At 51.8% G+C, this 26,047-nt stretch overlaps 2 protein-coding genes across 5 annotated transcripts; both read right to left on the bottom strand.

The window, feature by feature from the left end:
* Positions 1 to 1,027: 1,027 nt before the first annotated feature.
* YBX1 (Y-box binding protein 1) lies at positions 1,028 to 11,096 on the bottom strand. Of its 3 annotated transcripts, none has more exons than XM_065696339.1 (8): positions 10,741 to 11,096; positions 10,271 to 10,334; positions 6,525 to 6,558; positions 4,363 to 4,452; positions 3,858 to 4,160; positions 3,232 to 3,314; positions 2,859 to 3,136; positions 1,028 to 1,407 (listed from the first exon to the last, which is right to left on the bottom strand). In XM_065696339.1, exons 1-7 carry the CDS (start codon positions 10,931 to 10,933, stop codon positions 2,890 to 2,892), a joined length of 1,014 nt encoding a protein of 337 aa, XP_065552411.1. In that variant the 5' UTR covers positions 10,934 to 11,096; the 3' UTR covers positions 1,028 to 1,407; positions 2,859 to 2,889. The 3 variants fall into 3 exon arrangements, with proteins under 3 accessions (XP_065552411.1, XP_065552412.1, XP_065552413.1); XM_065696340.1 differs by having other exon boundaries at positions 1,028 to 1,402; XM_065696341.1 differs by having other exon boundaries at positions 2,859 to 3,124.
* Positions 11,097 to 14,729: 3,633 nt separating this feature from the next.
* On the bottom strand, positions 14,730 to 24,963 carry PPIH (peptidylprolyl isomerase H). 2 transcript variants are annotated; one of them, XM_065696520.1, is made up of 10 exons: positions 24,858 to 24,963; positions 24,595 to 24,659; positions 23,660 to 23,683; positions 23,136 to 23,180; positions 22,683 to 22,725; positions 20,609 to 20,701; positions 19,254 to 19,341; positions 17,798 to 17,838; positions 16,487 to 16,576; positions 14,730 to 14,926 (listed from the first exon to the last, which is right to left on the bottom strand). In XM_065696520.1, the coding sequence occupies exons 1-9, from the start codon at positions 24,921 to 24,923 to the stop codon at positions 16,508 to 16,510; spliced, it is 534 nt and encodes a 177-aa protein (XP_065552592.1). In that variant the 5' UTR covers positions 24,924 to 24,963; the 3' UTR covers positions 14,730 to 14,926; positions 16,487 to 16,507. The 2 variants fall into 2 exon arrangements, with proteins under 2 accessions (XP_065552592.1, XP_065552594.1); XM_065696522.1 differs by lacking the exon at positions 14,730 to 14,926 and adding an exon at positions 14,935 to 15,690.
* Between the last annotated feature and the right edge of the window lie 1,084 nt (positions 24,964 to 26,047).

Raw genomic sequence — 26,047 nt, 5'->3', positions numbered from 1 at the left:
GCTGCGGCACCGCAGGGAAGCAGCTTTGTGACTTCAAGACCAAGCCCCTGGCTGGAGCAGACCCTCCTGCAGGGCTGCAGCGGGGCCCTGCAATGAACAGGGGCAGAGGAGACCCGCAGCAGCGCTGCCACGGCCTGGGCTCGCTGCACATCAGCACCTCCAATCCAACAGCTCAGGGACCTGGAGAAAGGGATGTGGTCACTAAAGCTGTGTGATGGAGATGAAGAACATGACCAAGAGCTGGTCTGGTCCAAAGGATGGGCACGGTGCAGTCAGAAGGGGGCTGGAAGGTATTTAACGAGCACAGAATCACAGAATGGTTTCTGTTCGGGTGGACCTTAAAGCTCCTCCAGCTCCAACCCCTGCCACTGGAGCAGCTTGCTCCAAGCCCCTGTGTCCAACCTGGCCTTGAGCACTGCCAGGGATGGGGCAGCCACAGCTTCTCTGGGCACCCTGTGCCAGCGCCTCAGCACCCTCACAGGGAAGAGCTTCTGCCTAAGAGCTCAGCTCAGTCTCCCCTCGGGCAGGTTCAAGCCATTCCCCTTGGCCTGTCCCTACAGGCCCTTGTCCAAAGCCCCTCTCCAGGTTTCCTGCAGCCCCTTTAGGCACTGGAGCTGCTCTAAGGCCTCCCTTTGGCACCCACCCACTGGGAGCTCCTCCACAGCCCTCATGTTCTTAACCAGCAGCTTCCAGCTGGTGTTGAGGAGCCGTGGGGCTGGGCAAGGCTGAGCCAGCAGCGACCAGAAGCAGCAGCTCTGGCACTGGTGGGGCAGCCCCAGAGACGTTCCGCAGTGAGGCACAGCTCTGCTTTGTGCTCCATCACCCCCAGCATGAGCCGCACTAGGGCTGGGCTGACACCAAGCCCCTTCCCACCCAGCACCTCAACTACTTTGTAATGATTTTTGTGTTTCACCCCCAGCCTGTGTTCTTAAGAACTAAAGCAGTCCTTTCCCATCCCCAAGACCCTTTATGAACACTCAAACCCTACCACACAAAAGAGGGTTTTAAAAGGAGCAAGCGCACCAGGTAATTCTTTAAGACCTTTATTAACAGATGCTTGCAGTTTGACTTGAAAAAATCAGGTGTATATTTCATACAAATTAAAAATGAGGTTCTTAAAAATCTCAACTTGACCAGATATGAAACAATTTAAAAACCTTTAAAGGTATATTGAGAAAAAACAGACTTTTAAAAAACGTGTTTATCGTTTCCAAAAGGAGACTTCTTTAGGTAAAAATAATAAAAACCCCATGCTGCATAGACAATGCAGATAGTTCTAGTAATCTGGTCAACAGCAAAAAGCAAGCACTTAAGGTCTTCAGTTCCAATTCTTTTGTTCATTTCTTATTGCTGGAATTTCATTTTCTTTTCTTCTTCATTTCTTATGTCTTTTCTTTGATGACTAAACTGAAAAAGAGGAAGAAAAGGACGATCAGACCCGTGCCAGGGGTCACACGGATGCTCTGTCTACCAAGACTGACCCCAGAGCACGAGTCCTCACTGAGCCACCTCTCACACACAAGAAACCCTCCCCAGCTGCACCCGCTGCCCCCAGCCCACCCCAGGGACCAAACCAGGCGCCTTCCACACAAAACCAACCCAAAGGGCTCCAGAAAGGGAAGAGGAACCCCATCACACCCATCCCCTCCGGGGCAGAGCTGCTGCCACTGGGCTCTGCACACACACAGCTCAGGCAGGAGGACAGGGAATGTCTCGGGAAGGTGATGGACGAGCAGATCTACCCACACTTAACAGAGGCAGCTGTGGTAAGCCACTGCCCAGACCACAGGAACCACAACCTGCCAATACGATCAATAGACAGAGCAACCAAAAGGTCCCTGCGGCGTTGTGACATGAAGAATGCATTCAGTGCATGTTCACCATGGACACCAGGATAAAACCAGGGCTCGTGTCCAGCACACAGAGAACACCACAGCAAGGCTTGAACCCGTCATGTGAATCCATCAGCACCCCAGCCCCTCAGCCCTCACAGCCAGAGACGTCTGTGGCTGCTGGCACCAAACTCTGCCCAGCTCCTGCTCTCCCTGCTCATCCCACTAACAGAATGGGTCCCATCAGAACCCAGATGTGCCCTTCTGTTTGCCAGCCCTCCAAGGCAACAAGTGAGGAGTGAGACACAATAGAGTGGGATATGAACCCTGGCGAGAGGAAATACATAGAGGAGGAACAGGCAAGGATGGTGCCAGGAAAAGCACAGAACAAGTACAGAGTCCAAGCAATGAAAACATTCCCAGTTCAGCAGAGCTGCCCAGCAGAAGACAGCTCAGACCACCAGAGCCAGAGTCAGATCACAACCCATCTACCTCACAACTAAACCCACCTTTCACATCCGTGCCATGGTCCCTAGTGGCAAAGCCACCGGTACCACAGTGCTTCAAACAGGCACCCTACACACTCCACAACAAAGTGGCCAATCTCTGCCAGGTTTTCCAGCACTTCCTGGGGAACTTTGCGTCAACTTTCTACACATCAGTGCTGAGAGTATTTAACCGCTCCGCCTTGGGGACCGAGTGACGAGAGCTCAGACACCCACAAGGCAGAATAAACCCCTGTCCCCATCTCTCCTGGCTTTGCCGCTCCACCAGCACCACCTCAGTGACTATTTCTGGGTGGACAGAGGCAGCTCCAAGTCTCACTTACTGAGCACAGCCAAGGGTCTAAGCGCAACTCTCCCAAGCAGTGACTCCAGCAATGCCCATTAAAGCTGCTCACTGAGGATCTGCCCTGCCGGGCCCCGCAGCTCAGCCCTGTGGCTACCGAGTCACACCACGCGAGCACCGACAAACAGCACCGAGCAGGTAAGGGCCGGTGGTGCTCCGGAGGCACCGCACACGCACCCGGATGATGGTAGAGGTGGAAAGCCGGTGTTTACTCAGCCCCGCCCTGCTCGGCCTCGGGAGCGGACGTGTTCTCAGCTGGTGGTTCGGCTGCCTTCGTCTCTTTGCCATCTTGTGGTTTAGGGTTCTCCGGGCGTCTGCGTCGGTAGTTGAAGTTACGGCGGTACCGACGTTGAGGTGGCTGCTGACTTTGGGTCTCGTCCCCTTGGTTCTCTTTATCTTCTTCGTTCCCATCCTCTCTAGGCTGTCTCTGACGAGGAGGACCCCTGAAAGTCAAGCTAGGCTTTAACAGTGCAGCATCTGACCATCGCCATGTTCTGTCTCTGTTGCTAAAAGGGAGGGTTAAAAGGGAAGAAGTTGATCTGCAGCATACCTGCGAAATCGTGGTCTATAACCTCGGTACATGTTCTGCCTGACTGGTCTGCCTTGTTCTCCTGCACCCTGGTTGTCAGCACCCTGGAAGACATTCAGCAACAAACCACCTTAGCCACCTGCAAAAGTGCGTTAAGGCTACAACTAGTCAAGCTGTGAGGAAGAGGTAGATACAGATGAGACCCTTAGTGGCATGGATCAGTGGTGGCCTTGGGCAGTGCTGCGGAACTGTTGGGCTTGATGATCTTAAACGTCTTTTCCAGCCCTTTTGAGGGGGCTGGCAAGTTAAGCCCAAGGCACACAAGGTGGGCAGCGGTCCTAGCGCACAGCAGCACGCATAGAATGAATCACAGAACAGTTTGGCTTGGAAAGGACCTTAAGATCCTCTAGTTCCAAGCCCCAATATGATGTAGAAGTTGTTTTCCTCATGTCAATCATACGGTAAGCTAACCCGAATCCAAACTGTTTTAAACTGTGACATTGAGACTTTCAGTTCATTGGCTGCTGCAATGCAAGAACCTGCTGCAACCTCTTCATTTTGCTCCCAAACCTCACCCAAACCATCCCTTGTACAACAAGAAGTGGCGTCCCACCACCCAGCGTAGCCTCCCTCTCAAGCAGAGTTACCTCCACTATCTCTCCCTGCACGGGAGGGTTGGAATATTGTGGTCGACGCCCGTAGGGCCTACGCATGTAGTAAGGTGGGTACCGCCGCCTGCGATAGGGACGGCGTTGCTGGGCTTGACCTTCTGGTATGTTCTCTGCTCCTTCGTTCTTTTCCCCACTCTCACTGTTCTGGTAGTTCTGCTGGTAGTTGCGTGGAGGACCCCTGCGACGTGGGTATCGTCTGTAATGGTTACGGTCTGCTGCGTATTTGCTGCCTTGCACTGGGACTCCACCAGGACCGGTAACGTTTGCTGCCTCCGCACCCTGCAGAGCGGGGATGGTGTTAGGGACACAGTCACATCAATCACAGCACTGTGTCATTTAGCACCCAGCAAGGATTTACATCCCCACTGGAAAGCAATGAAAACTCATTCACCTCCTTGGGTGTCATCAGGCGTCACCTCAGTCCCAGGTACCTCAGACCAAGTTTTCCACACAACCCCCAACACCCAAGGGATGCATTTACCTTCTCTCCTTCAACCACATCAAACTCCACGGTCTCTCCATCTCCTACGCTGCGGAGGTACTTCCTGGGGTTATTCTTCTTTATGGCAGTCTAACAACAAAACATTGCACAGTTACACTTACAGCACAGCACAAGAGTACTACTTAGGAGTCTTCCTTTTATTTTAACATTAAGGAATTTGAGTATTAGTATCTTAGGAGAAAGACCAGTTGAGCTGTTGTGAAAATCCAGGAAGCCATAAAATACACCTGCAGTACGACAGCTGCGGCCTATCTGCAACATGGAGCAGCTTCACCATTGACTGCAAACATGCTGTCTGCTAGCTGGAAGAGCAGCCTGAAAACAAACCACCCCCCACCCCCCCATACACACTGACCATAGTATTCCTAACCAGAGCTCAGATGAGAAGCCCCCAGAGCAGCTACGCGTCCCTCTGAAGCACACACACAAACCTATCAGCCCTTCCAGCTCCACGCTCAGACCCCCAGTCCCCACCAGCTCCCACACCACCACATTGTGCAGCAGCCATCAATGGCCAGAACTCCAGAGACTTCCTCCTCCAAGGCTTCCAATACCATCACTTCAGCCACAGTATTTACCGATCGATCACAAGTTTACTCCTGCTGTGTATGATGCACCAAGGATTAGCCCTGCCAAGGTGTCAGCACCAGACAAGCCTTTGTGTCGGTGCCTGTGTGTGAAACGACAGTACCAGAAAACACTGACTTTCCTGTGCTATTCAGCAGTGGATTAAGTTTCTGACAGCCGAGTTAATACTCGACGTGCACAGCTCAGCCACATCCTGCTTATCAAACACTTTGAACAGTAACACGAGTGTAACAACTTCACAAAAAATTACCAGCAACACCATTTGAGGAGGTTTTTTCCCCTCAATGGGATCAAATCCATGGCAAAACATGCCCACAGGTCTCAGTCTATAAAGCAGTGATTTAAGGGAAAGCCTTATTACAACAGCAGCTCAGTCCAACAGCTCTTCACTAGACCCCAGCTCCATGATGGGGATGGGAAAACGCACAAACAAACCAATTTTGTTTCAGATTAGACCCCCAAAACTGGTTTGTAATGGAAATTCTGACACTGAAATACATCACTGCCAAACCATGCTTTCAGAAACATAGGCAGCAGCTACAAGTCCTGAGAGCTGACTTGTAAGTCAAGGTCATTTACAGGTTACTCTACTTGCAAACTGAGTAATGAGGTCTGACAGCTTTCCTTCGGGGTGTGTATTCCTGCCTCAGAACATACAGACACAGCGCAGTCACTTGGCCCTTCTCCACTGCCCATTACAGAATAACCTTTCATAAACAAATGCCTCTATGTTTTAATCACAGGTAATTTAGATGTGGCCCAAGCAAGAAGCCAAGAGCTGGCAAAACCAAACTCAAGTCAAACACTTTCCGGGGTTCCTCTTCCCTCCCTTTGTGTTTCCAACAGGGGCTGTGTATCCCTAACTTGAAAGAGCAACCCATGGACTCCAGACCTAAATCACACTCCCCATGGCACTCCTGTGGGCTGCTTCACAACAGGAGAGCCCAAGGCAGAAAGGGTAGAAAAGCACAGTGCTTACACACAGCCTTACAACTCAGAGGACTAAGCTAAGATCAACCTGCTCCATGGAATAAGCCATGGGTGTGGTGCTCACTCTGGTCTCGTTTCCCGAGGTTTACAAGCTCACTGTTAAGTTACATCTATTAAAGCATGTGCAAGCTTCCACTGAAAGCCTGGAGCAATAAATCCTGTACAACCTTTGGCTAGAAAAAAAAGAAACGACAAACCCAAAACATCTTCACTGGCACTTCATTTTGATCACAGCACAACTGATTTCTCTCCTTGCTGCATGCTTTTCATTTATCTATTTCCACATCCTTACCTAACAGCAATTTGAATCCACAAGGCAACTTACCCCAAGCCAACAGCATATATACATGGCACCAGCCTGCTCAACCCACCTATCTCGCCTCCTGTGATAGCTGTACATGGATATGCACAACCCCTGGTCACAAGCAGGCTCTGCTTGTGAGCCAGTAGTGAGAAACAGTTTCTGTTCAAGTAACTGCTCTTGGAAAACATAGGCTCCTTCACAGCTTCAATCCTACCCACAGAGAACACACAGCAAGTGTCAGAGGTAACAAGGATCTTACCTGATGGACAAACACATCTTCCTTGGTGTCATTCCTGCAAGACAACAGGAAATTGAAATTCATGTAGGAAATGCACAGTAAATTAAGAATTCAGTTACCTGAGGTGGGGACAAAACATGGATCTCTCAAGACACCCAGCTTTCAGCATCTGCCTTGCTCCTCCAACCTGCTCTCAACTAGTCCCCTACTAGCTTACTGCTTGAAGTAAAGAGACTGTCACGTAGCTATACATGTTATTTGTTCAGAGCACACACAGGTGCAGTAAGTCACATGTAGAAGCATTCTTCCTCCCTCTTGTACACCCCCTCTATCCTTCACACCCCTCTCATGGACATGTTTGAAGAAGGAAGAACTCTTGACAGTGTGCAGCCTTTGGAACACCAGCTACTGCAGCCTTTGAAACAGGCTCTATCACCACTCAAGCCTTGTGTGATGAATCCAGAGCTCCAGCCTCTCCACCTCGACATTCCTTTCCTTCAAGGAGCAAACCCTAAAGGCTCCAGGGTGAGCCAAGCTGCACTGGTGAGCAGAGAGGGAACAGCTTGGCTTCCCCAAGAAAACAGTTCAAGTCTCTACCTACAAGGATCCAAAAGCATCCCTCAGCGTAAGCATGACAGAGGCTGGACTTCCATGCTGAGGCTGGACAAACACAATACAGCATCAACTGAAGTCAGGAGAGTTTCTCTTCTGCAGTCCAATGCTACAGCAGAAAAAGCCTCCACGCTGTGAGAGCTCATAACCACTCATAGCAGACCCACAACCCTGCACCAGGCTCACACCATACAACAGAACCTCGCTGTGGTGTTGGTTTCATCAGTCAATGCAAGGGTTTGAATCAACAGCAAAGCAGCTTTTATTTCCTAGAGTGACTGGTTAAGGACACTGCCAAGCAGGCTCGTGCTGGAGCTGTGCTCAGAGCTGCAGAGCTTGCAGGTATGGAGAACCGAGTAAGGGATTTTGTTGTATTTCCTCAAGATGAAGCCAGGTGTTTCTTACAGTTGGCTTTAAAACAGGAAGATTATGATTAAGACTCTTCCAAAAACTCAGGCCAAGCTATGACTGTTCTGTCAGCCAGCACCAGCAGAAGCAAGTCACTCTGTCCCCTCATGGACTGGATGCCTACAAGCCTCAAAGGTTACTTGGAAAATAGTAGTCAAAAGAGCACAAAGCAGAGCCAGTCTGATCATCATGAAAGAGCATCCAGAAGCTCTTGCAAAGCCTGAGCCTAAATACTTCCCTCTTCACAACACAAGGTCTCTTACCAGATGCCCCAAAAGCTCAACAGCTTCACAAGAGCCCAGTAACAGGCTTTCAGTAGAAGTGCTTGAACACATTCCTTCACTTGGTTAAAAACCAGTGGTAGGAAGTTCTCGTTGTCGTGCTCTGCACATGAGGACACCCTATACACTTTCGCAAGGGTGATTTTGAGCAATCCCACTGGATGCTTGTTCCCAAAGTCCTTTGGAAAGGCAGTTTCCATTTAAGAGGACACTGGAGTTTTAGATCAACACATGACTCAGTTGCACAGGTAGAGCTCAAGGTGTACACACAGATAAAACACACTGATCAGTTTTCAAGCCCAGCACCACCCAAGATGCTTCCCGACGCATTTTTCCATTTAGACACAGCAAGCACAGGGCCACCCGAGTGGTGCTAATGCAATAACCACTTTCTCAAAGTGAGTTTGAAATGGTACAAAAGAAGCCCCATTCCCCAGGCCTAACAAGCCACTCAGCTCATGCTTCCACTAAATGGCTATCTCCACAACCTCCTAATCCATAAAAATAAAGGAATCAGAGCAGCACAGGTCAAGCAAACACCACCTTAAGTCCAGCAGAGCACTAAACTAGGAAGCCAGACCCCACACGCAGCTCCACTTATGGCAAGAGGGCCTGCACAGGCATTTGTTACTTTGACAACTGTGAGAAACAACTGACAGACACTCGGAATCCAAACTCCTATTGAGTTTGATTCAGAAACACACAGAACAGAACAGAAACACACTTGTAACATGAAAAGAACACAGGAAATACTTGAGACTGACATGCACCTTCACCAAAGCTAAACTTCCGTTCCAAAGCTCATTTCAGCTGCAAGCAGACCCAGCTAAAGCTCCCCTCACAGAAGCCAGAGAGATTCCAGAGTTGAGGAAATGTCTTCCAGATTGGTTCCCAGGCTGCGGCTCTAATCTCTTGATAACATGATGGGTTTCTCATTAAAAATGGCAACCTCAGGGATTAAACAGCTGCCAAATGAATGAGTGGGGAAGCCACTCGGATGTCTTCACTCCTGCTGCTGCCTCCTCACTTGACTCACATCACTGAGCTGTGCCACTACTGAGGGAAACAGGAAAAAAGCCTTCCCTGGAGGGACGGTTTGCGGCCTGTGACTTTACACGTGCTTACAACAGCCCAAGCAGCTTAAAGCACTGATGACTACACAACATTTAACATGGAAACGCGGCATGAAGAATGCAAACTGGGCAGAGAGTGGAGTTCTGAATGTTGCAGGCAAGAAACCCATTAAGGAGCTTGGCAGACACTTAAGACTGGGTCATAAGGTAACAGACAGTTACAAAAAGGCAGTATTGAAGCAAACCTAAATAAAAGGCCAAATATAAAGCACCACTACATACTCTGGGGAGACCTGAGAGCAGCTCCAGTGCCTAAAGGGGCTGCAGGGAACCTGGAGAGGGGCTTGGGACAAGGGCCTGTAGGGACAGGCCAAGGGGAATGGCTTGAACCTGCCTGAGGGGAGACTGAGCTGAGCTCTTAGGCAGAAGCTCTTCCCTGTGAGGGTGCTGAGGCGCTGGCACAGGGTGCCCAGAGAAGCTGTGGCTGCCCCATCCCTGGCAGTGCTCAAGGCCAGGTTGGACCCAGGGGCTTGGAGCAAGCTGCTCCAGTGGAAGGGGTCCCTGCCTGTGGCAGGGGTTGGAACTGGAGGAGCTTTGAGGTCCCTTCCAACCCAAACCAGGCTTGGATCCTATAATTCCCCTGAAGATGGATTCCCCAAGTCCTTCAGCCAAATCCTGACACTGTGGGGTTGAAGCACCACATGGTTAATGGGAAGAGCTCCTTGGAATGAGGCCTCTGCAGAACAAGCCATGGCAGACCTCCAGAGCTACCCAGTACCCGAACTGGCTTGCAGAGCAGTTCCAGGAGTCCTCTACTGCTGCACAGCCTCACCAATACCTGTTTTAAGCACTTATACAACTCCTTATGTGCCCCAGTTTTGCTTTCAAACCAACTACTGTCACAGAAGCACCCTTTTGGGCACTTGTGTCCTGAGAGCCCCTTAAAGGCTCCAGTCTTGTGATATAAAACAATCTGGATTCTGCTGCTCTCCCCATGCATTCTGGGTCTCCTCAGGAGAGCGGGCTTTTAACTACCAAGCGCTCAACCCCTATTATCGTACACTGACGGACTGACCCTCACGCAGGAGTTTAAACAAACACCTCCGTGCATGCCAACAGCCAGACTTCAATACCCAAACCCAACCCAACCCAGTCCCCAAAATCCCCAAACCACCGTGAAAAGCCATCACTTCACCACCATAAACGTGCCCATGACAAGAAACGCACCGAGGCCGCAGCGCTCAGGAGCCTGCCTGGGGAGCAGCGGGCCCGGGGTAGGCCACGTCCCCGGCCTCCTTCACCGCAGTGTCACGGAGCGGGGTGACAGAGGCCCTGCCAGCCCCACCATCGCGGTCCAACACCCCCCCCCCCCCACCGCGGGCCGCCCCCTCACCTGTTGATGAAGCCGTAACCGTTCCTCACGTTGAACCATTTGACAGTGCCCAAAACCTTCGTTGCTGGGGAAAGGGAGGAGGAGGAGGAGGGAGGGAGGAAGAAGAAGGAGAAGAGGCGGCGGCGTCAGGGCGGCACGTGGCGGGGCGGCGCGCACAAAGGCCCCGCGTGGCGGACATCTTGGGCCGCCCCGCCCCCACCCCCACCGCCCCGCCGGCACGCGGGGCCCGGCGGCGCGCGCGGCGGGAGGAGGAGGAGGAGGAGGAGGAAGGCGTTGGGCGCCCCAACGGCCGCGCGCGCGCGCGCCCCCGCCTCCTCCTCCTCCCGTCGAGCACGCGCCGCCCCTCAGCGATGGCGGGCCCGGCGCGCGCGCGCGCGCGTGTGTGGTGGGGGGGGGGGGCTGTGCTAGCGCCGCCGCTTCCCCCCCCCCCCCCCGCCATCACCAACCGCCCCCCGGCCCCGGCCCCTCACCGATGACCTTCTTGTCCCCGCCGGCGGGAGGAGCCGCCGAGGCCAGGCCGCTGCCCCCGTTCCCGGTGCCGGTACCGCCGTTAGGTTTGGAGTCGGCGGCGGTGGTGGTGGTGGCGGCGGCTGGGGTGGGGGGGGCCGCCGCGGAGACGGGGGCGGCGGCGGCGGGCGGCTGGGTCTCGGCCTCGCTGCTCATGGCGGCGGCTGCTCGGTGCGGACGGTGGTGGTGACCGGCTGTTTGCGCCGCCTCCCGCGGTGTGATGGTGACTGCGGCCGGCCGTGGGGGGGGGGCTGCTCCCTGCTCCGGGCTCGCTGAGCTCCGCTCTCCGCTCCCGAGACCGATCGAACTGGCCACAATGGCGGCCCGCACCGGCTAGCCACCCCGCGCGCCCCGCCCGCGCCACACGCCATTCGCCGCTCGGGACGCCCGTTAAGCTCCGAGAGAACCCATTGGCTCTCCCTTACAGGGCCACCGCCCCTCGCCCAACGCCTATTGGCTGAGCCTGCTGCCCTTCCTCAGCAGCGCGCGCCCATTGGCCGTTGAGGCGGCCGCTGCCAGGCTCACTTTTCTTACCGGCCAACCCGGAGTCCCCACCCCCGCGCTCTGATTGGCAGCCGCCGTCGCTCCCGCCCCACAACGGGCACGACCGGGGCAGGGCGCGCTCCATGTGGCGGCGGTTCCGGGGTGCCCTCGGGCCGCTCCCCGCTCGCGGTCCCAACCGACGGCAGGAGCCCGGCAGCGTTAACGGCAGCGGGGCCCGGGCCGGGCCGCTCCGTGTCACCGAGGCACGGCGAGCCGGGCTGCAGCCCCGCCGCACGGCTCTTACACTCCTAATTACCCATTTCCATCCCATTCCAGCCTTTCCTTCCCATCCCATCCTATCCTTTCCTTCCCAGTGCAGCTTCTTCGCCCCAGGGCTGGGGGAAGGCGGTGGGGCAGCTCGCCCTACCCTGAGCTGGGCTCTTTATCTTGATGGAACCCTTCTCTGCTGATGCCCCCATCCCATGGCTCAGAGATCCAAGATCTCTGCTGGATTCCCCACGTGGGAAGCTCCAAGGGAAGCGCCGTGTTCTTGTCCACCAAGAGCTCCTCCTTGGGCACTTGGAAACAGATGCACACAAAGCCCTGCCCTTGGCTGTGTCATTCCTCCTACTATGTCCAGCTCTAGGGCAGCAGCACAAGAGGGACGTGGAGCTGCTGGAGCGAGGCCAGAGGAGGCCATGGAGATGCTGCGAGGGCTGGAGCAGCTCTGCTCTGGAGCCAGGCTGAGAGAGCTGGGCTGGGGCAGCCTGGACAAGAGAAGGCTCCTGAAGGGGAGACCTGAGAGCAGCTCCAGTGCCTAAAGGGGCTGCAGGGAACCTGGAGAGGGGCTTGGGACAAGGGCCTGTAGGGACAGGCCAAGGGGAATGGCTTGAACCTGCCCGAGGGGAGACTGAGCTGAGCTCTTAGGCAGAAGCTCTTCCCTGTGAGGGTGCTGAGGCGCTGGCACAGGGTGCCCAGAGAAGCTGTGGCTGCCCCATCCCTGGCAGTGCTCAAGGCCAGGTTGGACACAGGGGCTTGGAGCAAGCTGTTGGAACTGGGTGAGCTTTAAGGTCCCTTCCAACACAAACCAGGCTGGGGTTCTGTGATAAGAAAAGGGAAAGGTGACCAGCAACCACCCAAGGTCTCTAGGAGCTCACCCATCACTCCACCATCTTTGCAACCAATGGGTATCCCCTTGAGATCAGTCCTTCCAGTATCATCTCCGCATCAAATGCCCATTTTCCCATCCCACAGTGAAGAACAGATGCCGGTTCCCCACACTACACCATGACTGGGTGAGGGGCTTGGATGGGACAAAGATCAAGCATGGATGTCTCATCAAGCTGTCTTGTTAACTTTCCCATGAGATCTCCAACTAAGCTAATGGAGGGAAGAGCCTTAAAACACAATCCCACAACGGGTCTGCATCAGGATTATCACCTTGATAAAGAAACCGGAATGATATCAAAACTGGATGATGCTCAGCAAATCATCTGAAAAATAAGTCTTAGAATGGTCTTTCCATGTGAGAGAATCCAGAGGAGAAAACTTCACGTCTCAAATCCATCATCTGCTCTACAGCAGGAGATTCCCGGATGTCCTACATACAACGTAACTGAAGGGGACTTCATCATGGGGGAGTTCAACCCAAAAATGTGGTCTTTGAGGAAGCCTTCACCCAGCAGCTAAGGCACAGCAAGGTCCATCAGCTGGGAAGCTGGAACTCTGCACATCAGGCGTCAAAGAGAAACGCTCGCAGGATATAATTAGCTCTTGGAACAGCTTTCAAAGAGGTTGTAATGGATTTGCTGCTGCTAATTACTTTGGGGAAGCTCTGTGACCCTGCTATGCTGACAAATACCGCAGGCTGAGAAAGTGCTGCTGAGCCTAGCCCCAGAAACAACCTGGTTTCCCTGGTGAAGAAGCCCGGTGAATCTGGGTACCCACAGCCAGACCCACAAAACTCAGCCCTGTGGCTGCAGCAGAGTCCTCCATAGCTGCCCAAAGCCAAGCTCCTGCCTCAGGCCTGCAGGAAAGAGCCATCAGGACACATTTCCTGAGCAGGATCAGCAGCTGAGTTTCCCTCTTTTTGGTCACCTCTGCCTCAGAGCTGACATCTGGCTCCAGGTTTCTCTTCCCTATGAGGAATCTTCTACCCTCAGCTCACAGGAGAGAGCCCTCTGCAGTCTTTTGGGAGCTGGAGAGGAAAGGGAAGGTGTGCTTTGTGTTTCTTTCATTACTTGGCATTCTGCAGGTGCAAGAGGGTGGGAGGGTGCAAGGTGTAAGAGGATGCCTCAGGGTGGGAATAGCGAGCACGAGTCCCCAGCAGATAGATGACACTGCTTTCTGGGAGAAGAAAGTCATGCTTCCCACCAACCTGCTGCCTCAGCTGCGCTCACTGTAACCACACAGGATAAGGAGCCCCAGTTTCCACTCCTACAGCACAGTCATTCTCTGCTTCCCAGCACAAAACCCTGCTCCAACACCCTTGTAGCACCCAGGTAAATTCCTGTAACATCCATAGCACAGAACAGCCCCATGGCCCAGTGCTGCTGTGTGCCCCGGAGGTTCTACAAACACTTGTTCACAACATAACTCACCTCAGAGCCCAGCAAACTCAGGTCATCACAGAATTCCAGCCTGGTTTGGGTTGGAAGGGACCTCAAAGCTCCTCCAGTTCCAACCCCTGCCACAGGCAGGGACCCCTTCCACTGGAGCAGCTTGCTCCAAGCCCCTGTGTCCAACCTGGCCTTGAGCACTGCCAGGGATGGGGCAGCCACAGCTTCTCTGGGCACCCTGTGCCAGCGCCTCAGCACCCTCACAGGGAAGAGCTTCTGCCTGAGAGCTCAGCTCAGTCTCCCCTCTGGCAGGTTCAAGCCATTCCCCTTGGCCTGTCCCTACAGGCCCTTGTCCCAAGCCCCTCTCCAGGTTTCCTGCAGCCCCTTTAGGCACTGGAGCTGCTCTCAGGTCTCCCCTTCAGGAGCCTTCTCTTGTCCAGGCTGCCCCAGCCCAGCTCTCTCAGCCTGGCTCCAGAGCAGAGCTGCTCCAGCCCTCGCAGCATCTCCATGGCCTCCTCTGGCCTCGCCCCAGCAGCTCCACGTCCCTCTTGTGCTGCTGCCCCAGAGCTGGACGCAGGATACAGGGGGGGTCTGCACCACACCAATTTCTTGTGCTTCAGTAAGGCTGCACGTAGAAAGGTTCAGGTGATTCCCAAAGTGCCAAGATCCTCTGCCAGGCAGCCTTATTTACCTGCTGAGTAAAGGAGCTGGTGTAGCTCAGCACTGCCATGCTCTGCCACACTGCTTTACATCCCTTCTTGCCCATTTGCAATCCTCCTCAACAGCACACGCAGTAAATGTTCCCTGCTGAACCAGCCTCGGAATGGCACTCGTTGCTGAAGATGCCATAGCCCTTCTCTCCTGAAGAAGAACCTGTTCCCAAGCATGTTCACTGATGTGCACTGCACACGTATTTAACAAAACTCTTTATTTACATTTAAAAATGTAAAAAACAAAATAGATGCCAATTACTAAATAACTTTAGGAGAATGTCAAGAGTCAAGAGCTTGGACCTGGGCTGCGGGGATGACTGGGGCAGTGGGGAACTGGCTGGAGCTGGAACTGCACGGAGCCAGCACAGGCCTAACCACCAGCGATGGATGGAACACTGAAACAAAGCAAAAACAGATCTGAAATGCTGGACAGTCCTTCCCAACTCATCCTACAACAGCAAGACTGGGCAGTGACACCGGGTGATGCTACAGCAGTTTTCAAGCGAGTGCTACTTGCTCATGTCAATCCTGAGCTAGAGAACCCAGGAGAAGTCCTGCATCTCCACACCAGGCAGCTGCACCTACATGTGAACTTAAAATCTATCTGGTTTGAAAGGATCTTGACAAGTAACTTATTCAGTTGTCTTGACACTGGGCAAGACAAATGCCCTTCTTGTCTACAGGAAGCTGAGAGGCAGCAGGCTGCAGAAAGGCAGTTCCAAAGGCCTGGCTGGGAAGTAAGCAAGGTGGCACCAGTCTCATACCTAGAAATTAAAAGCTTCCAGTCTCAAGTTGGATGTTGGCCACAGATCACATACTCCAAAATGAAATCATCAACAAGCCTGAGCCTGAGGACAAGCCTAAAGGGGACGTGACCCACGTGCATGGGTCTGCCCATCTGCAGAAAGCCTATTAATAAGGTTGTCCCCATCTTCAAAAGCCTATAAATGCCACCAGAAGTACCAGGGAAATGAGGGAATGATTGCATCCCCTGTTGTCACTTCATCAAACAGGAGGAGCTCCCAAGAGGCTGAAGTGCTGCAGATCTGAAAGACTACTATGGAAGCGCGGATGTGTCTTCGTGGGCAATTCCAGATGTCTCTGGAAATCACATAATGGAAGGTCAAAAACTGTGGGATTTGCTGTTGTCAGTGCCTGCCTGTGGGAATTGGAAAAATCAGCAACCAAAAGGCTAATCCAGCAGATTTTTGACAAGCTGCAGCCTGACACATTGAAATGTAGACAGATTTGTTCAAATGCTTGTGTTTTTGATGGTAAAGTGGGCGGACAAATGGAAACAGAATATTGTACATTAGCTCTGTCTGGAGCCTATTGGTTTAACCAGAATAAAGCCATAGTAAATGCTGGAAACATCTCCCTCCAGATGAGCATATGGCATTTTTTCAAGTGAAGGTTCTATCTAACATGGTAATTCCCTGATTCTTCAGTGGTGGCAGCTCTGTGGCTGCACTGAGCAAGGAGACTTAAATCCTGTCTTTCTCCTCTCCTCTTCTTGACCTCTGCCTGCCCCACACATGGATGCTCTGCTTTCTGTAACAATCAGTTCACCAATCTGCAGGTCAAAGTAAAGCCCTCACCCCCTTGACTCCTTGGGTAACAACAGCAGATTCCTGCTGCAGCTCCCTTTCATCCACTGGTTTCTAAAGTGGAGGCTTCAAGGCAGCTTAACCCCATTCCACAACCCCACCTTCCCCATGACTGCAGCTGCAAAATCCTACCCCTCCAGCACTGCCTTTGGTGTCTGTGAAGCTCAGATGGAAGCCAGTTCAGGGAGTTGAGCTGGCAAATAACTAAGCAGTTAGAGAAGCACTTTCTGGTGTTTCACTGAGCTGAGTCAGCTCTCACCAATGAATGTGAAAATAAGTTAAGAGGAAAGGAAGGAGCAGGGCAGCCCAGAGTGCAACTGCACTGGGTGCCTGTGAAGACAGACTTACCATGTTTCTGTTTCATTGTTTTTACATTTCCCCACACTGAGAGATCACAACTGGCAGCTTGGGTTTGTTATTGGGACCTGTAGGCACGTTCTGGGGACAAAGAAAGATACAACCTTAAAACTTCTGAAAGCACAAAGCCAGTGAGCAAGGAGTACTTGAAAACTGGCTGAGAGATGTCTGTACAACGTCAGCAACAAGGAAGTTGGGACACAGCTCTGCGAGACATGGAAGCACTGTTATGCATTTTGGCATCGGCCATAAGCTGATGTGCAGAGGTCTGGGATACAGACCAGAGCCTGATCCTTTGAATGGGAGGGAAGAAACAGAGCAAAACCAGGGGAGCTCCTCCTGCTACAGCCAGCATTATGTCACTTGAGACTGCTCTGGCTTAAGTCTTTGCAGTTACTAATTACAGCTGCAACGAGCAAAGGAAAACTGTGTTGTACAGAAAGTCAACCTACACATGAGCCAGTCACAAGCAGCCCCCCTGAACCCCTCATTCTGCTGGACTCTGCTCCTTCATGAGTCTCTTTTCCTTTACCTTGCCCCTCACTGCAGCAGTGCACAAAGCAGACACACCACCAGTGCTCCTGGTGAACAGGACCAGCAACACGTGTGTTATATCATGCTCCTTACATGTGACCTTTTCTCAGCACCCAGCAGCCGTGCTTGCCCTGCTTTTTAGCTTTAGCCTAGAGGCCCTTGAGCACCTTATCCCAGGCCTGTGCCATGAAGCTGGGTGTCAGAACTCTCTGCTGTTTGTTAAATCTACTCATTCGACTGCCACGACACCCAGTCACAACACTGGGAGCAACCTCCAGCGCTGAGCATCCTCATCTTCAGGCTCCTGAAAGCCCATCAGAAGAGGAGTTGAATTCCTCCTATTAAACACGCTGATCACAGATCAGCAGAACTGATGAGTTAGCACCCAATGAATAATCCTAGGCAATGGCACAGGAGTGATCTGCTTTACACTCTCATCTGAGCTGCTGATGGAACAGCTTTTTAATTCAGCTTCCCGAACAAATGCAAAGCATTGCAAATAAAGCCACCGGAACACAATCCCTGCTCACAGACCAACCAGCAACCACGACAGCAGAGCCCTTCTAAAGCCAATCTCTATGACAGCCTTTGCCTCTACAGATTTCCTGCTATTCTAGAACAATGACAATCAATAATACCAGTTATCAGCACTGGTATTCCCTGATATCCTGTAAACAGGCAGTGGGAGAGAACAGAACAACCCTCGTTAATCCTCTACATGACTTTCCAACATGGGCATTCACAGAGAAACAGGTGAATTCAACTTACCTCAATTTTTCTCATGACCAACAGCCCATCAACAATTTTACCTAGAATGAGAAAATTCATTCACTTCAATAAGGCCATTTTTCACCTTGGATCCCCTCAACTCATCACAGGTACATGTGGTTTTGTTCCCAAAGGAAAGCCTTGTGCAGTGTATTGGGCACTTCAGGGTTTGCTACCCATCTCTAAACTGACAAAGGGAACAATCCCTCTTAACACATATTCCACATTCAGAACAGACCAAGTGCATTTTCCCATGGCAGGGGTGGCACATGTAGCTATGTAGGTTTTGAGACCTACTGCCACCAGCTGTGCTAAAACACACCATGAACTCCCTCTATCAACACCACCCTGGTAATGATGCAAAACCATCAATGAACAATATCAGTGTTACTTAAGAATTGGAGGAAGTATTAAGTAGAATTTCAGCTTAAAGGCTGAGATCCCACAGCTCATGAAGAGTCAGCAGCTGGGGTTTCATGGAATTACTGTCTAAAAACTGCTGAAAGCTCAGTCCTCTTTGGCAGTGGAGAGGAAAGGTGTTCCTTCACTCATCTGTCTGCACTGGCACAAGGATTTATGTAGTAACGTGACACACCAGTAAAGGTGAGATTCAGAGCAGCCCTGCGGAGAAAGACTTGGGGGTGTTGGTCGAGGAGAAAATGAACATGAGCTGGCTTCAGTGTGAGCTCGCAGCCCAGAAACCAACCGTATCCTGGGCTGCATCAAAAGGAGCATGACCAGCAGGTTGAAGGAGGTGATCCTGCCCCTCTACTCTGCTCTCCTGAGACCTCACTTGGAGCATTGTGTGCAGTTCTGGTGTCCTCAACATAAAAAGGACATGGAACTGTTGGAACAAGTCCAGAAGAGGGCACGGGGATGATCAGGGCCTGGAGCACCTCCTGTATGGAGGCAGGCTGAGAAAGTTGGGTCTGTTCAGGCTGGAGAAGAGAAGGCTGCGTGGAGACCTCAGAGCAGCTTCCAGTGTCTGAAAGGGGGCTATAGGGATGCTGGGGAGGGACTCTTCATTAGGGACTGCAGTGATAGGACAAGGGGTAACGGGTTCAAACTGAAACAGAGGAAGTTTAGATTGGATCTAAGGAGGAAGTTCTTTCCTGTGAGGGTGCTGAGGCACTGGAATGGGTTGCCCAGGGAAGTTGTGAATGCTCCATCCCTGGCGGTGTTCAAGGCCAGGTTGGACAGAGCCTTGGGTGCCATGGTTTAGTGTGAGGTGTCCCTGCCCATGGCAGGCGGGTTGGAACTGGATGATCTTAAGGTCCTTTCCAACCCTAACTACTCTGTGATTCTATGATTCTATGAACTGATCTGGATTAAGGCTAAACTGGCAAAAAACCCACTTCATTTCCTCAGTGACCCCTCTCAGCACCTGCACAAACACCTCCACCAGCACAGACAAGGGGGAAGGACACACAGCTCCTGGCTCATGGTGGGTACTCACCAAACACAACGTGTTTCCCATCCAACCAGTCACATTTGGAGCATGTAATGAAAAACTGGCAGCCGTTGGTACTGGGACCACTGTTTGCCTGGGGATGAGAATGGCAAAACACAAAAAGGGCACAATTTAAGACTTCCCAAAACTGAAGGCAGACACATCTCACATAGAGAAAAGCTGTTGCTTATTTTTAGCTTATTGCTACACAAACCAAGGGAAGCAAGATAGACATCTGCAGGAGGGTACCCTGTGCTGGGATGTGGCATACCACCAAGTCTGGTCATGCCAATGACCAGATCAGCCTTTTATTGTCATTCTACAATGGCACGTTCAGCACAAGACTGTGCTAAAACCTGGGCTCTGCAGCTTGCTCCTGAAAACAGGCTGAACTCTTTGGTGATCAGTACTTACCAGGTGCAGTATTGCCCTGGAGAAAACTGAAAGCCAGGAAACAGGGCAGATATTAAAGCCTGTTCCTGTGCTGACAGGTAAGCCAGGCAAGTTTTGCAGCTGCAGGACTGCACAGGATATGGTCACATTGGACTTTTCCTTATTGCTAGCCAGCTTTGGAAGGATCCAGCTGGGATGCACCATGGTTTGGCTCAGCAGAATGACTCCAAAGCCATGCCACTTAAACACAAAGCTGGTGACACCAGTGAGGATCCCTCCTCCCACACCACAGTACACTGGTGGCTGAGCTGTGTCGTGACACCTCTTTTTAAGCCATGTTTTGAACTGGATGAATAGTTAATCCAAATGGTGAATGCCCAAAGCAAGTGGTTATAAGGGCAGGGCAGCTGGAAGAGGTGGGGAAGAAGCTGCTGTGGATGGGAACACTGAAGCCCTGGCTCCACTTGCTTTCTATCCCAGAAGTCAGGGTATTGTTCCTACCAGACAACGTGCAATGGTTGCAGTTTTTCCTACAATACTGAACAGGAAGCATATGTTATAAAAGATACCATGGTAACACTGCTGCGGCTTTGAACCTCGCAGATCTCTTTGTTTCATCCTTGCTGAGGTCAGTGCTTGATAACGGTATCAGGGAAGAAGAAACCACCACCACCTGCCACTGTCTGAAAACTGTTAAGAATCAAGCTATGCCACAGGCTGATCAAACAAAGCCTGGCCCAGCACTCCAACAGGTAACAAAGAAAGGATGCTGCAGGATCAGAACTTGTGTTACTCAACACACTAACCCACGAACAGCCTTCTGACTAGTAGTTATAAAGCAGATCTTTCAGGCCTTGTATCCAATGGTGGTGATTTCTGTTGTCTGACAAATAACTTTATACACTTAGGAAAAGAGCAGAAAGTACCAAAAGCTTTTTAGTCTGATAAAGCCATTATTTCATACTCACCATAGAGAGCAGCCCAGGAGCAGAATGTTTCAGCTTGAAGTTTTCATCTGCAAAGGGACCCCTGTATATACTAGCTACGCCAGTGCCGTCTCCCTGCACGAAAGAGGTGCCCAGTCAGCCACAGCCTTTGTTCTGTAGCAACTGCTACAGAACAATTCAATTTAAACATTACATTTAAAATCCCCAAGCAAAAGAACAGGGTTAAACTCAGCCTAAAACAAGCTGTCCTCCCAGTTACACACACCAGCTATGAGAACACCCCATGTTTCATTTCTGAAGAGGAACTCCTTTTTAACTGCACAGAACATCATTTGCCATCCATAGGTTGACAGAAACCCACAGTGATGGTAAGGATTAAGCCCAAGCCTCACAGAGTGGGATGGAAGCTTTAGATTGCTTGGTAAAGACACACCTGGACTTGGCATGGAAAAGGAAAGGGAGACAGAAGCATGGGGTGGTGTGATAAGGAAAGCAGAAGTGGTTGTGTGGAAGAAGTGAGCTGATGCTGTGCTTACTTATTTCACCTTCTTTTCTGTGACTGCTGTGAACAGGGAAGTGATCTCCATGCAGCAAGGGCAGTTGCTAAAAAAGAGGTTTGCTAATTTTTGCTGTACTTTCTACCACATCCAGACATCCTGTACTTAACTACAAGCCCCAGCACTCACATCCCAAGACACTGCTAAATTGAAGCAGCAAGGCCCACACCAGCTGCAGAATGCAGGCTCTGACTGCTCAGTTTGTAACCCTGCAGAAGCCCCAGCATGGCTCACGTAACACACATAACCTGAAAGGACCCTGCCCTTTGATCCAGCGTTGCAGACACTCCTGTGTGATGCCTTCAATAAACTGGCCATAAAGATGCTGCACTGAGGAGCTCTTCAGGGAAGGGTGCAGAAGCAATGCAAAGAGGTATCTTTGGCACAGTCAGTTTAACTTACTCTCCTGACAGCGATTCCCATTTCTGGGTTGATTTTCCCTTTCTTTGTCACTTCAGCACCATTTCTGCTGCTTTGCTGCAGTCTGTCTCCCTTCACTGTCTTTCTGCTTTACATGCATGCTCTTTCTTAACCCAAACTTAACAAGAAAGTAAGACGCCAGTAATATATCATGTGCAGCTCAACATCTTTTGCTCTGCTTGCCCCATCCTTGCTTCTTTCCCTCCTGTTCTCTGTGGAACTGTGAGCTCTGAGACAGCAACATATACTCTATCTTTACCCTATCTTAGTGGTCAATGTGACCATTCTTGCTCCCCAGGTGGCTTTGTAACAAGTGTAATTCATAAATGACAAACACTGGTGCTATCTGTGTTACTTGCTGAGCTTCAGAGGCAGTAATAAAGCCCAGTGGGACACTTGAGCAGCATCACAGTTAGCAAGTACCTGGAAGTCTGGTGCCATCTGTGCAGTCAGTTCTCTCAGTGGCTTTCATACAACTAAGTTTTATACATTTTGTATTAAAAAAGCTTTGTCACCCCCCTCCTATTTTGAAAAAAAATCCAGAAATGGAATCATTTCACTGGCTCCTAGGACAGCAAAGAGACCCTGTGGTCCTCCAGCCTTCCCTATACAAACAGCTTATTCCAGAGTCAGAGCATGACCATCAGTCATATCTACTTGGCCTACAGACCAAAAGTCTTCTCTATTTAGAGACAATTCACTAACAAAAAAGCCAGTTTTCATTTAATCTCTTGCACCAGATACTTGGTGCTGTACTTAGAGACTCTCTGCACAAGGCTAATAGACATTTGTAGGGTTCCTTGCTTGGGAGGACAGGAGAAGAGGGAAGGACAACAAGGTAAGTAAAGATCTTTGCAAGTTTGAGAAGCCTCTGGCTGTACTGCCACGCTTTCTTACACAGGAAATAGTTTGGGAAGGAGAAGGTATGTTCATCCAAGACTCCAGATTTGCTTTCGAGTACATTGCAGCCTGTTGCAGTAGATGGCAGCAATGCTATGAGGAAACCTCCAGTTACTACCGGGCACCTCAAGAGAGCCAACATAACCCACTGATGAGCACAGAACAGTTGCATGTTAAGAGCACGTAGGAAAAGTACAAAGGTAACACAGAGTACGTACGTTTACAAAGTCCCCTCCTTGAATCATGAAATCCTTTATGACCCTAAGGAAGTAAAACAATACTTAGTTCTCAGTACACAAATGGCTCAAGAAGCTTAGCATGTGGTAAAAAGGAATTCTGCCTAGCAGCACAAGGAAAATTATCAGGGTCTGTGAATGATACAGTCTAAAATCTACAACAAGTATTAACTACTGGTCACTATCAGGCAATGTGGGACCTGTTGCTGTTCAACCAGCAACAGTGATTAGGTGACAGATGCCAGAAAGTTCTCTCTGACCGTTGATCCTATTGTACACATCTAACAGCAACCCAAGCCCCTCAAAGGTATAGAAGAACAATATTAGCCATGACCTACAAATGCCTTCCAGACCAATAATACCTTGAGGCATGTCTCACAGTCACATCTAACTCAAACTGCTATTTTAATACCTAAACAAAAGCAGATGAATTACCTGTGGAAAGTGCTTCCTTTATAACCTATAGGGACACCATCTTTCCTGCAAGGAAACGAAAAGGAGAATCATTGCAACTTACTGGATCTCCAAATACAAAACCCTCCCAGGAACTGAGAGTCCCAAAGGGCTGCCAATGCATTAGTATCTGCCTTGATACTACTGCTGCAGCCTGGCTCTGAGCTACTGCTATCAGAGGCAAAGGGAAATCTCGAGTGGGCTACGCACATTAAATGACCTGGTTCCCTAGACTTCCACACCATCATCTTCATGGGATCCCATTGCAATCTGCACCATAAGCAGGTGGGATTTGCAGACAGAGCTTTTTTAGAGCAACCTGAGCACAAAGTCATGCCCAAAATGGGAAGGCTGCCATCTCTGGGACTGACCCAGCCCATCACAGTTCCATCAGGTTTTATTTTGTACTCATGTACTAACAAAAACCTCCAAGTGAGCCTTCTTTCTACTCACCCAGCCCTGTTTCTCTACATAGGCCACTTAAAAGGACACTTTACGCCACTTACCTGAATTCACCTGTACAAAATTGCCTGGAAAACAAGAGAGCAGAGTGTGAGAAACATCTGAACTCTGAGGACAGAGCGATGCATTCAGCAAACATGCACTGACTGCTGTACAGGACATACAGGGACAGGCCAAGGGGAATGGCTTTAACCGGCCAGAGGGAAGGCTGAGGTGAGCTCTTCAGCAGAAGCTCTTCCCTGTGAGGGTGCTGAGGCGCTGGCACAGGGTGCCCAGAGAAGCTGTGGCTGCCCCATCCCTGGCAGTGCTCAAGGCCAGGTTGGACACAGGGGCTTGGAGCAAGCTGCTCCAGTGGAAGGGGTCCCTGCCCGTGGCAGGGATTGGGACTGGATGAGGTCTAAGATCCTTTCCAACTCAAACTATTCCATGGTTCTATGACTCCCCTTACTACATAAGGGATATCCCCAGTGAAATGGGAACCAGCAGTAACTTCTCCCCACCTCCTCTTCAAAAGAGACTCTGAGCTCTCTGCAATTGAGGAGGTCGGATATTTAACATCAGGGTTGCAAGAGACGGTGAATGTGGAGCAGGCACCATGTCTCACAGCACAGTATCTCCATCATCCCCACAGAAGTGGGATGTCCGAGCAGTTCATTCTTCAGTCAGTAGCAAGAGAACCAGCGGGCGAGGAGACCTCTGCCATGACACTGAGGTACTGCCTCTGAATGCACTGAGCATCAGGAGCTCCATGAAGGAAGCAGAGGGACCAGAGCCCTTCAGCTCCCGGCCAGACGGGGCTCCCCACTGAGGGATCTGGGTGTTCCACGGTCGCTCCTCTGGGTACGAGGAGAGAAGACAGAGGAGCAAAGCAAGCGCAGGGCTTGGGGGGGGGGGAACGTGGCCACCACAGCCATTCCTGCACCCAGTCCCCTTCCCCACCCGCTCCGTGCCGAGCCGCAGGAGCCCCGCTGCTCCTCACCGGAAGTTCTCCGCAGTTTTGGGTACAACATCAGCGAACAGCTCGATCTTCATGCGCCCAACCTCCTGCGGAGACACGGCCGCTGAGCGCCTGCACCCCCTCATCGCACCGGCCCTCCGGGCCCTGCACCCTTGCAACGCACCCCTAGGACCCCACCGCTCACAATTACCCCCCCCCCCCGCCGTGCTCCCTCACAGCTCCCCCCCCCGCCCCCCGGTGCCCCCGCTCCCGGTGCCCCCGCTCCCGGTGCCCCCCGGCCGCACCTGCCCGCCGATGGTGACATCGAAGAACACCACCGGGTTGCCGGGGTTGGACGCCAGCAGCGCCATGGCGGCGGACTCCACCGGAACCGGACGTGACGGGCTAAGCGGCGCCGGAAGCGGCGGGAGTGCGCGGCGGGGTTGGGGTGTTCCGCCGGGTGTGTGGTTCGTGTTGCTGTTGTAGGATAGCGCCGGTATTGCGGTGTTGTGTCGTTATTGCCGTGTTGTGTCGTGGTTGTGTTGTTGTATCGTGCTTGTATCGTTGTTGCGGTGTTGTATCGTTGTTGCGGTGTTGTATCGTGGCTGTGGTGTTGTGTCGTGGTTGTGGTGGTGTATCGTTGTTGCGGTGTTGTCTCGTTACTGCGCTATTGTCGTGTTCGATCTTTATGTCAGTGATTAAACTGTCCTTATCTGAAGCCCAGGCCCCTTGACGTGCCTGTCTGTGAGCCCCAGGAGCGGCCCTGGGGGCACTCAGGCCCCGGCTGTGTCCCCCCTGTGCCAGCTCCGTTCCCTTCTCTGGCCCCGCTCCAGCCCCTCAATGTCTCTCCTGCAGTGAGGGGCCCAGAGCTGAACACAGGATTCGAGGAGCGGCCTCACCAGTGCCCAGTGCAGGGGCACAGTCACTGCCCTGGCCCTGCTGCTGCACTGATGCTGATACAGCCCAGGATGCTGGGGGCTTCCTGGCTGCCTGGGCACAAGCTGCTCATGTTCAGCTCCATCAATCAGCACCTCCAGCTCCTTTCCCATGAGCAGTTTCCAGCCACTCTTCCCCAAGCCTGGAGCATTGCAGGGGGTTGTTGTGGCCCAAGTGCAGGATCCAGCACTTTGCCTTGTTGAACCTCGTCCCATTGGCACAGCCCATGGATCCAGCCTGCCTAGATCCCTCTGCAGAGCCTCCTGCCCTCCAGCAGATCAGTGCTCCCACCCAGCCAGGTGTCATCTGATGGTGCCCTCGCTCCCCTCATCATCATCATAGAATCATAGAGTAGTTAGGGTTGGAAAGGACCTCAAGATCATCCAGGTCCAACCCCCTGCCATGGGCAGGGACACCTCACACTAAACCATGGCACCCAAGGCTCTGTCCAACCTGGCCTTGAACACCGCCAGGGATGGAGCACTCACAACCTCCCTGGGCAACCCATTCCAGTGCCTCACCACCCTCACAGGAAAGAATTTCCTCCTTATATCCAATC

The sequence above is a fragment of the Lathamus discolor genome, chromosome 16 (genome assembly GCF_037157495.1).
Source record: "Lathamus discolor isolate bLatDis1 chromosome 16, bLatDis1.hap1, whole genome shotgun sequence".
NCBI lineage: Eukaryota > Metazoa > Chordata > Aves > Psittaciformes > Psittacidae > Lathamus > Lathamus discolor.
This window is presented reverse-complemented; position numbering and strand designations above follow the sequence as displayed.

Coding starts and splice junctions, on each gene's coding strand:
- PPIH (XM_065696520.1), bottom strand. CDS start 24,923: ATGGCGCTGCTGGCGTCCAACCCCGGCAACCCGGTGGTGTTCTTCGAT. Junction 24,660..24,857: donor ATGTCACCATCGGCGGGCAG/GTGCGGCCGGGG, acceptor GTGTCTCCGCAG/GAGGTTGGGCGCATGAAGAT. Junction 22,726..23,135: donor AAAGGAAGCACTTTCCACAG/GTAATTCATCTG, acceptor TTACTTCCTTAG/GGTCATAAAGGATTTCATGA.
- YBX1 (XM_065696339.1), bottom strand. CDS start 10,933: ATGAGCAGCGAGGCCGAGACCCAGCCGCCCGCCGCCGCCGCCCCCGTC. Junction 4,161..4,362: donor ATGTGGTTGAAGGAGAGAAG/GTAAATGCATCC, acceptor CCCGCTCTGCAG/GGTGCGGAGGCAGCAAACGT. Junction 3,137..3,231: donor TATAGACCACGATTTCGCAG/GTATGCTGCAGA, acceptor GTTAAAGCCTAG/CTTGACTTTCAGGGGTCCTC.